The following is a 16,017-nucleotide window of genomic DNA, read 5'->3' on the forward strand; positions in this document are numbered from 1 at the left end:
ACGTTGTTGACGCACTCTTAGTATATTCAGGTGTCAGCTGACCTCATTCTTTGCGCACAGACTGTTGCTGAACCTAGACCAGACCAACTGCAGCAACCCCAACATATTTGCTTAGTTAAATCTAGTTGGCGACTTTTTTTTTTTTTTTGGTGTAGTAGCCACGGAATTGTGAAGAGACGATGGAGTGAAAACCAGGGACTGTTGCTGAACCTAGATCGGACCAACTGCAGCAACCCCAATTTAAGTATTTGCTTAGTTAAATCCAGGTTGCGACTTTTTTTTTGGCCAGTATTTTTCATTCATTCCATGGTCAGGACCGGTAAACTACTAAACTTGTCGTCGCAGCTGCCCTGGGGTAGCCTGACAGAAGTGAGGCTGCCAATCTACGCCATCGACCACCACCAATCACTCACACACCGTTTTCAAACATAAACCAGGTCGGTGAAGTGTCTTTCCCAAAAACACACAACGTGAGGTCAGAGTCAGAGCTGGACTGAGCCGCCGTTGCCATTTAAAACACCTTCGCGAGACGTTTGTAAGATTTCTGAAGTAGCCAATACATCTGCGGAGAAATTATACTTTTTGCGACTCAAATATATACGTCTTGCTGAGTTTGGAGAAGACGATAAAAAACGGAGGGTTGTGAAGTGGTGTGTAATCGGTCAGAAAATATTTGTGCGTGCGTGAGTGTGTAATGTGATTTATCCTGGGGCCAGGCCGGGGTCCGACGGGGTCCCAATGACTTTACCAGCAGCGGACCTCCATCACTGACTAATACAGGAAGAAAAGAGGCACTTCAGGAGATATGCGCACTGGAAAAGTCAATACCATTTCAATCTGCTAATTCTATTATACATTCTATATATTCAGAGCCATATTTTCCTGAGAAACTACAGACATCCATCATCGTGTTAGGGGTAAATGTGTACATTGTTACTGCCAGATGCTGCGGTACGTCCCGTGTAGACCTCACTGCCCTGTACTTCACACATGGCCCATGCATTTAGCTTTGAATTTCACATACCATATTTTCCGCATTTTTTTTTTCATAGTTTGGCCGGTGTGCGACTTATACTCATGTGCGATTTATATGTGAAATATGCTTTTTTTTCTCTTCATTATGCATTTTTTGGCTTGTGTGACTTGTACTCCGGTGCGACTTATGTGTGAAATATGTTTTTTTTCTTCATTATTATGCATTTTTTTGCCTCATGCGACTTATACTCAAATGTGATTTATATGTGAAATATAAGTCGCACCAGCCAAAAAATGAATAATAATGGGGAAAAAAACATATTTCACTTATAAATCACATCTGAGTATATGTTTTTTCCTTCATTATTATGTATTTTTTGGCTGGTGCGACTTATATTTCACATAAATCGCATCTGAGTATGTTTTTTTTCTTTATTATTGTACATTTTTTGGCTGGTGCAACTTACAGTCAGGTGCAATTTCTATGTGAAATATGTTTTTTTTTCTTCATTATTATGCATTTTTTGGCTGGTGCGACTTATACTCAGATGCGATTTATATGTGAAACATAAGTCGCACCAGCCAAAAAATGAATAATAATTGGGAAAAAACATATTTCCCATAAATCGCATCTGAGTATGTTTTTTTTCTTTATTATTGTAAATTTTTTGGCTTGGTGCAACTTATACTCCGGAAAATACCATAAATGAATTTGAGGCTGATTGGAAGTTTAACAAAATTTCTGGCTTTAACGGATTTTTCTGGCCAACTTATTCAAATAACATTCAGTAAATTAATTCATCATAAATTCCTGTGTAATTGGTGTCTAAGAGTTGGATGTGCCCCATTTAAGGCCCATAGTTCCAGGACTATTCACGGGTTTCAGCTTCTCAACATTTGTAGAACTTTTTACCAATCAAAATATCAGACAAGATCCAATATTTTGTTGTAAATTGTTAATCGCTATGGCAACAGTCCCATTGAAACCCACGAACATAGGCAAGGCGAGACGAGACAAGGCGAGGCATGTTTATTTGTACAGCAGAGTTCGTACACAAAGTATTTCAAAGTGCTTTACGGAATAAGAAAGACATTAAAATCACAATACAAACAAATCATCATAAAATTAACAGAGAAAAGTGCAGAATAAACCCCTTTCAGTCGTATCCACAGCTAAACAGAGCCGTTTGGAGCCTGGATTTAAACATCGTCAAAGTAGAGGCCTGTTTCACATCTTCAGAAAGTTTACAAGATTAATAGCAATCAAATCGAAAAAGCAATTTGAATGAGACGCAATTGACATCACACAACCACAATACACATTTAAAAACCACAATCTGAGTCACTGAACCTTTTTAGAGGAACTGGTATTGTCAAAGTGAAACTATTGTGGATGTATCTATTGTTCCGTGGTCCCTTATGTGTTATATCTATAGGCTCATGTCAGATTACTACGAAACAGTTTGTTCAGCTTAAGTCTAATACCGTCCAATCAGCTTATCTTTAGGTCTCTGTTCATTTCCTGGTATTAGAAATCACTTATTATATGGTTTGGTGCCTGTATTTTTAAGCGACGCATTTATTCCTTAAAAAAAATCCACTTTAAAACATGTTAGAATGTTTTTATATGTCAAAAACAGACCTGGAGTTGTGTTTTCTCCAAAGCTCAAAATGTTCTGTTCCACCTTGTGATGTCATGAAGTGATAGTTTCCCAATTAACAGCTAACTTTTACCTTTAGTTCAGTAGAAATTGGCAGTTTCTGGGATGAAATCATGATATACGGAGTAGGCCGGGACGATATTGAAATATAATTGCGATTAACGATTATATCACGGTAATTATTAAAGTTACCGACAGTTTAAAATGTTCTGGATATGAATAATTATACTTTTAATAAGCTCCATGTTTAAAGAACTGTTATAGTTTTGCACTTTCTCATCAGTGAAAACAGCTACGATTTAGCAAAGAATATTCTGGATGAACAGGGCCGTCAACTGAAATTTAGGGGCCCGGGACAAGAAGTCTCACATGGGCCCCCCTTTAATACAAATTAATAGGAAGAGAGTCCAATTCTGGGCCCCTAAACCCCAGAAAAACAGAGCTCTTTGTCGCCTCCATTGACTCCCCTGTGGATAAGTCATTTTTTCTGCACATTCTGTCGATTATCTGTTAGCGATTAGCATGATTGTATAAAATCACCCACGAACGATTATTGTCGAGCCTTTTTATCACAATAAACGATATTATTGCTTATTGTCCCATCCCTAGTATGGAGTTTAAAAACACAGTGGCGCACTTCCTGTATTACCACGTGACATCACAAGGTGGAACGGAGGGGTTTTGTGCGTTAAACTTGTGTGAATGAAACAAAACACAACTCCTGGTCTGTTTGTGACCAGGAAACAACATTAGAACATGAGAAAATGACGTAATATGGGCCGTTTAAAGCCACACTCCATATGATAAAGGGTCCACCACTTGTTTAAATCCATGAAGATGTTACTGCTTTGCCTCGAATGTTCCGCAGTATGGCATTAAACTTAGATCTCCATGGTGACAGGCAAGAGTACAGCTAAATTTCAGACAATGCAATAATATCTGCATGGAAAGTTACAGCAGAAATGACAGAAAATAATGTATATATTTGGGATATCGGTGCGATCCTGAGCCAGTCGTCCACAGCAGGGTCACAGTCACTGCCCTCCCCTTTAAACAAGTGTGTGGCAGTTTTCCCAGCATGCACCCTGTTGATTGATGTGTGTGAATGAGACTTGACTTGTCTCAAAGCCGTCCACTTAAATGAAGTGTTTCTTGTGCCCCTATAGGTCCTGCAGAGGTTCCCATGATGTCTCCCAATGGCTCCATCCCCCCCATCCACGTCCCCCCAGGATACATCTCACAGGTCGGTGCACTTTTCAACTTTTTAGACGTTTGGGACACTGGTAAATGAAGTACTTGAGTTAAAGTATATGACAAAAGTGTACAAGAAAAGGTTAGAGTAAATGAACTGAAGTACAGATGTTAATTGTGACTATTTCCGTTATAAGAATAGAAAAAAAACACATTTTCATGACCATTTTAGAAGCAAATATAAGTTGTTTTTTTTTATCTTTATTCTTTATTTGTCAGGGAGCATGTACAAATTCATTATTCTTACAAAAAAAGAGCACATTTGTACCAGATTTAGCTACTGCTACTTTCCATTTGTCAAAAAAAAAACAACCCAAAAACTACATATGAAGTGCGTTTATAATCTGTTTTATCTGGGTCATGCGCACGTTCACATTCATGTTTTATCATTAGATTTCATACAGAAGGTCAGATACCAAAGGAACGGGACATATTAGACAACGGGACTGAAAGAAAAGGCAGGATTTCATTTGTGTTGGGTCACTTTATCAATTATCGTGACAAATTGATAAGCTGTGATGTGTAAATGGCCCATGTTACGCTGTTTTATGATCGATTTGTAATGTTTTCTCATCACAAACAGACCTGGAGTTGTGTTTTGTTGCATATTTAACCCTGCATATTTAAAATAAGTTCTTCGCTCAAAAATAAAACCCTCTGCTGCACTGTGTTTTCAAACTTCGGTAGATATTCAGTTATTCAGTCCTTCTTTAAATTAAGACGTAGTCGCTAGAACTTAAGAGTTTTGCTTCAGTTTGAATCTAATAAAATAAGAACAAATGTGAGGAAAAGATGTTATACTATTTGAGGAATAAGACTTTGGAATGATCCTGACGATGGATTTAAGTTAATTAAATCTTTAAAACATGAATTCATTCATACAAATACTGTACATTGCAGTAGGTTTGTTATGTGACTGCATTGTGGAGTTTTGTGTTGGTCAGGATGGACTTACATAAATACGAGGCTTCAGCACAATCCTTTTTTTTTGTAATTAATGAAGAAAATAGTGACAAACTGATAAACTTTTTAAAAAATACACAAAACCAAACTAAAATTCATTCATTCATTCATTCATTCATGCACCTTTACCAGAATCATTTGGATGATTTCAGCCCTGGAAATACCGATCTCAAAATGTAAAATGTCACTGTTAACTTGAAAACTACCACTTCATGACATCACAAAGTGGAACAGAGCATTTTGAACTTTGAAAATATAGACAAAAGAATAATAAACAGTTACTCAAACGTGGGAATGAAACAAAACACAACTCCAAGTCTGTTTTTGATGAAGTAACAACAATACAACATGGTTTAAAGTAAATTGTGTGTATATATATAAGACCTTTAACACCACCTTTTCTGACGATTAATTAGTCGACTAAAAAGGGGGCGTGGCTAAAAATCTCTCAAAACTATTACGTATCTATGTATCTGACCCAAACTGCGCTCACAAGACGACACCTGCACAGGGAGCTCATGCAAAAAACACCGACTTGCGCAGAAAAATCCTTAAGAAACAATGTACTTCTATAAAGACACGATTAAACCCGTGAATCATGAGTTTAATCTGTTTGTTTACACATAAATACCAACAAATCCAAGTGTTCAGGTCACTCTTTCACGTCTTTTTTGTGCTTTTAAACCCTTCAAAATAAAACGATTGAGTGAATAATACAAATTTTGCTTTTGACGGATGATTTTTGTCAAAGATTATCCAAATATTTAACAGAGGAATTTCTCATACGGGTTAAAACGTGAACTGTAAGTCCGCTATTCATCCATTTAACTACAACTACATCCTTTATCAAAACATATGAACTGGATAAAAGTATTTACGTGGCCCCTCCGGTTTGGAATCACTGGCTTTTCCACGTAGAACAATAGAACAATGTTTTTCAGCCTTATTCATGCGCTCAATCCAGTTAGTGCCAGTGACTGTGTTTGTTTGTTTTGGCACTCGGGGTAATTGAGTTATGAGGAGTAAAATATCTCCCACAATAAACCCCTGTTACAATGACAGTTGTGTAATCCACGCACAGATGCCCTCCCTCCCTCTCCCTCATGCGCTCAATTAAATGAACATCTATGAGACATAAATGGCCCCCTAAAGAGAACAAGCGCACTTTTCAGTCTGACGGTGTGGTTTGGGTTTAGTGCGTGTGTGTGTGTGTGACGGGGGTATTAGCAAAAAGCGATTTGTATTCTTATAAATACATGGTTTTACTTCAACATTTTGCAGTAATAGCGTACATTCCTTTATGTTTAATGGGACTGGGGTAGCTTTTCTGTACCCGAAGATTATTGCTACTACAACTGTTACTCAACTCCGCCGTACTGATTTTATTATTGATACGGTTACGGCATTTAAGGGTCATAATTTGGTCCAGTTTTGAGGCAGAGTTTAGTCCAGATGGAGACCAGGTTTGGGCCTTGTCTAGTCCAGGTTTAGCTTCAGGTTTAGCTCCAGGTTTAGCTCCAGGTTTATCTCCAGGTTTAGCTTCAGGTTTAGCTCCAGGTTTAGCTTCAGGTTTAGCTTCAGGTTTAGCTTCAGGTTTAGCTCCAGGTTTAGCTTCAGGTTTAGCTCCAGGTTTAGCTTCAGGTTTAGCTTCAGGTTTAGCTTCAGGTTTAGCTCCAGGTTTATCTCCAGGTTTATCTCCAGGTTTAGCTTCAGGTTTAGCTTCTACTACTTCTACTACTCCAAGTACTAGCCACCTATTATTATCATTATTACTACTACTACTACTACTACTACTACCACTACTACTACTACTACTACTACTACTACTACAACTTCTCCAAGTACTAGCCACATATTACTACTACTACTACTCCAAGAACTAGCCAAATATTATTATTATTACTACTACTAAAACTGCTACTATTACAACTACTCCAAGTACTAGCCACCTATTATTATTACTACTACTACTGTCTAATCACTCATCATTACTACTCGTCTTTATTCCTCATCCACATTTCCCAAAAGCTCAAAGTACTATTAAAGTACTATTACCCGTGTAGAGTTGATCATTTTAATTAAGTAATATTGTCTTTTAAATATTTAGCGTTGCCTTAAATCATTTTACTCGTGTTTACACAGTGAAAATATAAACAAGAGATAAATGAGTCTTCCTTGTTCAGTGCGGTGCCAGTGGACGGGCGGTCATGGCCTCGGTGGGTTGTGTGTTTGTGTTGTCTTTGTGTGTGTGTGACGAGGGGAGCGGGCCAACAGTGGACGGGAATCGCTGTCAGTCTTATGTAATCCGGGCCAGTGGGGGAGACGGGTGAGGGGTGAGGGGAGGACGGGGGTGGGCAGTGTTTTAGATGCACTACGGGGAGAGAGAAGGGCCAAATCTGCTGCAGTGACACATTATGCACATGTGTTTGTGTCAGCGACTGCTTTATAAAGACGTGGCCCTGGACTGGATCAGGTTTTGGTTTAAACTGAGACACAGAAGAATCTCGAAAATTATATTAGAAATGATCATGTTAGTTTCACTGTAGAGCTGATATTTGGGGGAAAAAGAAGATGAAGGTCCTGCTTCTCAGGTCATTATTACATCAGCCACAGTAATAATAATAATGATGATAATAATAATAATAATAATAATAATGGTAATGATAATAATAATAATAATAATAATAATAATGGTAATGATAATAATAATAATAATAATAATAATAATGGTAATGATAATAACAATTAATAATAATGGTAATAATAATAATAATGATAATAATAATAATGATTATGATAATAATAATAATGATTATGATAATAATAATAATGATTATGATAATAATAATAATGATTATGATAATACTGGTAATAATAATGATAATACTGGTAATAATAATAATAATAATAATAATAATAATAATGATAATACATTTATTTATAATGCCCTCTTCATTCCATAGAATCTCAGAGTGTTACAACAAAACAAGACCTTTAAACCAACACTAAATTGCTAAATGCTGGAAAAAAAACAAAAAACATCAACAATACGCTTTTCTAAATAAAAAGGTCTTTCGATTTGCTTTAAAAAAGTCCAGGCTCTGTGTGACTCTCAGCTGGACACGGAGACAAGTCCAGAGTCGTGGAGCAGCTGAACAGAGTACTTTAAACTCATAACTACTTTAAACACAAGTACATTATGGGTATTGCTGTGTAGACGCTATATCAGCTGTAGCATTTAGCATTGTGGCTCATATAATAATGAGTAATAAGCTTAAATCTGAATTGTCTCTGTGCACAGTAACACGCTAGCTAGGTCACTGTGTCAAAGCCAACGATCACTTTTATTAAAATTGGAAAACAAAAAATAATATTGTCCATCCATCCATTTTCTTCCGCTTATTCCATGCGGGGTCACAGACACGTCCTCCAGCTCCTCCAGTGGAACCCCAATGTGAAAAATAATAATATTGTGGTGTTTTATTATTTATTATGCTTAAAAATTAGCATTAGCGTTAGCATTGAGGCACAAACATGTCTCTTTCTCTTCCTCCGGTGAAGTTTTCCTTTTATTTGTGCAGGTTTTAACATGTTTTCAGCGACTTCCAGCTGCATCTCCCCGTCCACTGCCTCATCTTTAAATATTTATTCATTTTAGCGTGACTTGGCACAAACCTCATAGAAATACGACTGGACAGGAAGTGGTGACGCTAACAGTGAGGTAGAGGGCGCTGTTGTGCACACAGCTTTTGGATGTAATATTTATAGGCCTAAAAGTAAACAGACTCGTGTGATAGCTGAGAAAATATGTAAATATTTTTAAGTAGTACACAGTGCATCATGATAAGATCACGGAAAGTATGTTTGAGTAAAGTTACTAGAGTAAAAGTATCAGAGTAATTACACGGAGATGTAAAAATAGACCACACACACACACACACACACAAACACACACAGAGCATCACAGCCAGAGGTGACATGTGCAACAACACGGAAAACACAACAACCAGATAGAGTTCTGCAGAAGAGAGACGGAGGAGGGAGGAAGAGAGGAGAGCGCGGAAGAGAGGAAGGGAGGAGAGGGGGGGAAAGAAACAGGAGGAAGAGAGGGAGGAGATATGTGGAACAAACACAAACACAACAACCAGATAAAGTTCTGCAGAAGAGAGAGAGAGGAAGAGAGGAGGGGGGGAAGAGACGGAGGGAGGGAAGGAAGGGAGGAGATGGAGGAAGAGGGGGGAGAAAGAGAGGGAGGTATAGAGGGAGGGAGAGATGGGGGAAAAGGGGAAGGGCAGAGAGGGGGAAAAACGGAGGGAAGAGATGGCAGGAGAGAGGCAGGAAGGAGAGCAGGGAAGAGAGGGGAAAGAAACAGAGGGAAGAGAGAGGAAGGGGCAAAGGGAGGAGAGGGTTGAAGAGGGGGGAGAGAGGAAGAGAGGGAGAGAAGGAAAGAAGGAGGCAGGAGAAGGAGATGGGAAGGAGAAGAGGGAAGAGGAAGAGATGGAGATAGGAGAGAGATAGAGGGGGAGAAAGGGAGATAGGAGAGGGGGGAAGAGAGAGAAGGAAGGAGCAGAGGAAGGAAGAGAGGGAGCTAGGAGAGAGGGTGGAGAGGAAGGACAATATGGGGGAAGAGAGAGAGTGGAGAAGGAGAGAGGGAGGGAGAGAGAGAGTAGAGGGATGAAGAGGGGTAGAGAGGTATTCAAGAGGAGATAAGAGAGGGGGGAAGAGAGGAGGAAGAGAGGGAGGGAGATCTGAGCAGAGTGTGCTAAAGAGACGTTGGTGAAGGAGAGAGAGGCCCCGGTTTGGCCCCCGGGTCTGGCCCCTGTTCTCCACTTCTGCTGGAAAACATTACTACAGAAAAACAAGATCAAAGTCCTGCTGTGCTGTAGATCCGACTCGTAACTGTCCTGCTGTCACTGCACAGACAGAGGATTCCACTGTGACAGAGTCTTTCACCTTTGAGGACAATGCTCTGAAGTTATTATGAAGAATGACAAGTTTGGTGCATTGCATTATGGGTAGTTTTGCGTAACAGGTCTATAAAAACTTGTTTTACTTCTACAGTTATAGAATGTCTAAAAATAACACTTCAACAGCAGAAAAACGCAGAGGAAGTAGTAATAATAATAGTAAGAGTGACCTTTACTGTAGTAGTGCTGGAAGTGGTTTTTGAGTGACTTTTTTAGTAGTTTTGTGCAAAAAAAACAACCATTACTTCAGTATATCATTGTTCACCAATTTACATTTCTTCAATAATATCGCTATTGCTAATTTGACAGTAATATTTTATAATTTTATCACAACTTGATTAGTATTTTAGCAACAATAATCCATAAGGAACAGCTATGATTTTCCTCACACTAATCAAAACCATAGACTGTTTACATAAATGGACGTAGCTAACCCGCTAGCTGCCGCGTTCCAAATAAAAAGTGATCATGGGCGCCCTTCCGGCTCCATCAACTCTGGCTCCAATTGAGTTTCTATTGAAAAACCGTGGCCCCTCTCTCTGTAACTGCTGCTGTCAGACTCGTCGTTTTCGTCTTAAAATGTTCATATTAACCCGCGCTACATGATTTTTTAATTAATTTTTTTTCACTGTTGTGTTTGTTTGTACGTCTGTGTAATCCCTCAGTCGTCCAGGTGTTATCCAGTGTGATTTGGCATCATTTGATATTACATGGTGTTGTGTGTAGACCTGTTACTATAGTTACTAACGTATTTTCCGAACTATACGTCGCTCTGGAGTATAAGTCGCACCAGCCAAAAAATGCATAATAATGAAGAAAAAAACATATATAAGTCGCATTTTTTGGGGAAGTTTATTTTACAAAATCCGAGACCAAGAACAGACATTTTATCTTTAAAGACAAGTTATAATAAAAATAATAATAAAATGTGGAACAACAGGCTGAATATCAGTACATCACGCTAACGTAACACATTTATATTTATTCAGCGACATGAAGCACAGACAGAACTGAACACGTGTCTGGTTTGTTAACGTAAGATATTAACAGTTAATCAGATAAATAAAGCAGAAAAAACAAGCAACAAGTTTACTCTGGATCTCACTCCAAGTCACTAAATCCACTGAATTCTTCATCCTCGGTGTCGCAACAACAGCTCCGGCGTCAGACTCGGCAGAATACGATTTTCTTTTAGGGGCATTTTTGTTCAGTCTTTCTCCGATGTCTTTTAAATTAGCTTAATGTTGAAATTTTAACTTTTCAATGGAACAGGAGGAGTAGATAATGGTGCACAAGCGTAGAGGTTTTCAGTGTGACAATAACAAAGATGTGAATTTATATATTTGAATAATTTCACATATAAGTTGCACCCCCGGACAAACTATGACAAAAAGTGCATTTTATCGTCTGGAAAATACAGTATGCATGTTTTTTCAAGGTATAAAACACACACATGTAATTAAATAAATTCAAGATCGATTAGGAATGTTTATGTAGTGCAACTTTAAATAAAATACCTACGCAACCGGAATATCGCCCAGAAAATACAGTATATCAATTTACAGTTCAGTTTATGTTTTGTATATGTACGAGTGGGGACGTTTTTTTTTATTTTTTGAGCTAAAACTGTTGAAAAATAACATTCTGCAGTTCACCTTTTTTAACGATATTATAAATTGTTTTGCGTTGTAATCTGACTTATTGCGTCAAGTTTTCTTCTTCCCACTCTTTTTCGAGCTTATATCAGAACAAATTCGTGAAATGCGCTTTAAATGAACCTGACACATGTGCTCGAAATAAACAAATAAATGAAATAAAATGAAAGAAATGAGGCTGCACGTCACGAAAACATTTTACGTTTAGAAAGGCAGGTGTTTGTGTCAATGCTAACGCTAATGCTAATATTGAGGCGTAAAATGTTAAAATAACACCCCCAGAAACGGAAATAATCTACAGATAGTGTTTACATGAATCAATTTGAATTTTAATAGGGTGTTTATTTTATATTTTGTGCTTTTAAGACAAGTTAGCATTAGCTTTGAGACACAACGCACTTGCTAGCACGCTCCTGGATTGTGCAAATAAATGAATGACGTGGACTAGTTTCAGTTTTATCCTTTATCGTTTATATTTTCTTCATCTTTGACCCGTGTTCTCATCCCGAGCCTGGTTGTGTGGTTGTGTGGTGGTGCCTGTGTGGTTGTGTTCTTGTGTGCTTGTGTTGTTGTGTGGTTGTGTGCTTGTGTTGTTGTGTGCTTGTGTGGTGGTGCCTGTGTAGTTGTGTGCTTGTGTTGTTGTGTGCTTGTGTGCTTGTGTTCTTGTGTGCTTGTGTGGTGGTGCCTGTGTTGTTGTGTGGTTGTGTGCTTGTGTGGTGGTGCCTGTGTGGTTGTGTTCTTGTGTGGTTGTGTGCTTGTGTGGTGGTGCCTGTATTGTTGTGTGCTTGTGTGGTGGTGCCTGTGTGGTTGTGTGTTTGTGGTGTTGTGTGGTTGTGTGGTGGTGCCTGTGTGGTTGTGTGTTTGTGTGGTTGTGTGTTTGTGTGCTTGTGTGGTGGTGCTTGTGTGCTTGTGTGTTTGTGTGCTTGTGTGGTGGTGCCTGTGTTGTTGTGTGCTTGTGTTGTTGTGTGTTTGTGTTCTTGTGTGCTTGTGTGGTGGTGCCTGTGTTGTTGTGTGGTTGTGTTCTTGTGTGGTTGTGTGCTTGTGTGGTGGTGCCTGTGTTGTTGTGTGCTTGTGTTGTTGTGTGTTTGTGTTCTTGTGTGCTTGTGTGGTGGTGCCTGTATTGTTGTGTGCTTGTGTGATGGTGCCTGTGTGGTTGTGTGTTTGTGGTGTTGTGTGGTTGTGTGGTGGTGCCTGTGTGGTTGTGTGGTGGTGCCTGTGTGGTTGTGTGTTTGTGTGCTTGTGTGTTTGTGTGCTTGTGTGCTTGTGTGGCTTGTGTGTTTGTGTGGCTTGTGTGTTTGTGTGCTTGTGTGGCTTGTGTGGCTTGTGTGGCTTGTGTGTTTGTGTGCTTGTGTGGCTTGTGTGGCTTGTGTGTTTGTGTGGCTTGTGTGTTTGTGTGGCTTGTGTGTTTGTGCGCTTCTATGGCTTGTGTGTTTGTGTGCTTGTGTGGCTTGTGTGTTTGTGCGTTTGTGTGTCTTGTGTGTGTTGTTGTTGGGACGGGCGGTCGACTTGCCCTCTCCGTGTGGAGCCTGTTTGGCCTGGGCTCAGTATGCGGCCGCGTGAAAGTGAGTGAATAGCTGGAATGTGCGCGTCTGTGTCCGCTCCCGACGGCAGCAGCGGCTCTAAACGTACGCGTCGGGTCTATGGTAATGTGAGGCGCCGCTTTGAACGCCGTTTCTGAAGCGTGGAAGCATTGTCAAGAGATTTCTCATCAAAACAACTTCAGAATGCAAGAGGAGGAGATGTGTTTGTGGTGCAGGGGTGGCACCGTGTCAGAGTTTAAGGTTGTAATTAGAATGAAAAGCAAACTGGTGATTTAACATGTTCCAGCTTCATAAATGACAACGTGGGTTACAATTATATTATACAATTAAATCAAATATTGTATTCATCCAAACGTCATTTCATGTGGAACAGATTTCAGCATAAATCACACCGTGTTGGGCTGAAATAATAAATAAGTCATAGGTTTGCATGCATTTTTCTACATAAAACACAGTGATTTTTTCGTGCAGCTCATACACAAACTAATCCAAAGAGCTTTACAGAATAAGAAAGACATTCAAATTATAAACCAACACATGAAAACATAAATAATAATCGTCATAGCATTCAAATTAGAAGAGAAAAAGTGCAGAATAAAAACCATTCAGTCACATGCACAAAAAGAACTGAGCATTTTCAAGAAGATTGTTCCAGGTTTTAGCTACAAAAGACTAAAGCAGGACTAAAGAAGGACTAAAGAGGGACTAAAGCAGGACTAAACCAGGTCTACATCAGGACTAAACCAGGACTAAAGCGGGACAAAAGCAGGCCTAAAGCAGGACTAAAGCAGGACTAAAGCGGGACTAATGCAGGACTAAACCAGGTCTACATCAGGACTAAAGCGGGACTAAAGCAGGACTAAAGCGGGACTAATGCAGAACTAAACCAGGTCTACATCAGGACTAAAGCGGACTAAAGCGGGACTAAAGCGGGACTAAAGCGGGACTAAAGCGGGACTACAGCAGGACTACATCAGGACTAAAGCAGGACTAAACCAGGTCTACATCAATACTAAAGCAGGACTAAAGCAGGACTAAAGAAGGACTAAAGCGGGGCTAAAGCGGGGCTAAAGCGGGGCTAAAGCGGGACTAAAGCGGGACTAAAGCGGGACTAAAGCGGGACTAAAGCGGGACTAAAGCGGGACTAAAGCAGGTCTACATCAAGACTAAAGCAGGACTAAAGCAGGACTAAAGCAGGACTAAAGCAGGACTAAAGCAGGACTAAAGCAGGACGCTAAATCAGGACGCTAAATCAGGACACTAAATCAGGACTAAATCAGGACTAAATCAGGACTAAACCAGGACTAAACCAGGACTAAACCAGGACTAAACCAGGTCTACATAAGGACTAAACCAGGTCTACATAAGGACTAAACCAGGTCTACATAAGGTCTAAAGCAGGAGATCATCCCCTGAAGTCCTCTTCATGTGAGATGGTTCATATGGCTCTAGATGTTCTTTGGTGCTGGTCCATGGAGAGACTTGTTCAGAGGCAGAGCTGCTTTAAAGTCTCTGAGCCACAGGACGCTGCTTGTGTCTTACTCCTCATTGTGGCCAGTGAGCAGGACGTTACAGTCGTCTAACCTACTGGAGACAAACGCATGGATAAGTCTCTAAGTCTGATTTTGACTGTATATCTTCTATTTTTGACATGTTTTTAGATGGTAAAAATCTGCAGATGTTACTGATTTAATGTGGCTGTTAAAACTCACTGAAGCAACATTCGTTTTTCCCCAGTACATTTATACTGTAAAAGCATCTCTTGGAGTCAAAATAAAACCAAGCAAGATGACACGCTGGTGCTCTGTTAGTGTAGTATTTGTTATTTAGCAGTTCTGTAACCCCAAAACTCCACTCTGGCTTCTGAAAGTTGTGAAAGACTCTTATAAATTCATTGTGGTCAGGAATTAGGATGCGAGGAATGTGTTAGGAAAGTAAGGAACGCGTTTGGATTGCTGCAAAGTGTTTAAAATGAAGGAGATGTATCTTTTCACATGTTTAAGACTGTAAAAATACTCTGTACATTCCTGTTTGATTATGATTGTAAAATGTAAAATAGTACTTTGTTGTAAAGTCCCTTGAATATCCAAATTTGTTAGAAAAACTCTTTACAAATCCATGCATTCTTCTACTGTTTGCTGTAAATACCTGCTGAGTTAAACCCCTCCTCTCATTATCTGCTCCTCTTCGCTCACCGTGGTGCCGTCTGCTCCTCTCCCCAGGTTTTGGAGGACACCACGGGGGTCCGACGGGTGGTGGTGACCCCTCAGTCTCCGGAGTGCTACCCCCCATCCTACTCTCCGGCCCTGTCCCCCACGCATCACCTGCCCCCCTACCTGACCCACCCGCACTTCATCCCCAACTCCCACTCCTTCTACCCGCCTGTGAACCCCGGAGACATCCCCCCACAGTACTACCAGCACCACCTGCCCCCCATGTACACCGACCAAGGTAAACACGGCTCTGTACTGTGACCTGATGCTTTTTTAAGGTTGAGGTCAGGACTAAAGCAGGTCTACATCAGGACTACATCAGGACTAAACCAGGTCTACATTGGGACTACAGCAGGACTAAACTAGTTCTAAGGCACGACTAAAGGAGGTCTAAAACAGGACTACAGCAGGACTAAAGCAGGTCTACATCAGGACTACATCAGGACTAAACCAGGTCTACATTGGGACTACAGCAGGACTAAACTAGTTCTAAGGCACGACTAAAGGAGGTCTAAAACAGGACTACAGCAGGACTAAACCAGGTCTACATTGGGACTACAGCGGAACTAAACTAGGACTAAAGCGGGACTAAAGCGGGACTAAAGCGGGACTAAAGCGGGACTAAAGCGGGACTCAAGCGGGACTCAAGCGGGACTAAAGCGGGACTAAAGCGGGACTACAGCGGGACTACAGCGGGACTAAACTAGGTCGAAAGCAAATCTAAAGCAGGGGTAAAGGGGGACTAAAGCAGGACTAAAGCGGGACTAAAGCGGGACTAAAGCGGGACTAAA

General features: G+C 40.1%; 1 protein-coding gene across 2 annotated transcripts in view; it reads left to right on the forward strand.

Moving 5' to 3' along the window:
• fndc3ba (fibronectin type III domain containing 3Ba) overlaps positions 1–16,017 on the forward strand; it is a 193,678-nt gene that overhangs the window by 81,606 nt on the left and 96,055 nt on the right. For both annotated transcript variants that reach the window (XM_033988140.2, XM_033988141.2), the window contains exons 4-5: positions 3,803–3,879; positions 15,236–15,464. In XM_033988140.2, the coding sequence (XP_033844031.1) occupies positions 3,803–3,879; positions 15,236–15,464 (306 nt within the window). The remainder of the gene's footprint in view (positions 1–3,802; positions 3,880–15,235; positions 15,465–16,017) is intronic.

The sequence above is a fragment of the Periophthalmus magnuspinnatus genome, chromosome 22, assembly GCF_009829125.3.
Source record: "Periophthalmus magnuspinnatus isolate fPerMag1 chromosome 22, fPerMag1.2.pri, whole genome shotgun sequence".
NCBI lineage: Eukaryota > Metazoa > Chordata > Actinopteri > Gobiiformes > Gobiidae > Periophthalmus > Periophthalmus magnuspinnatus.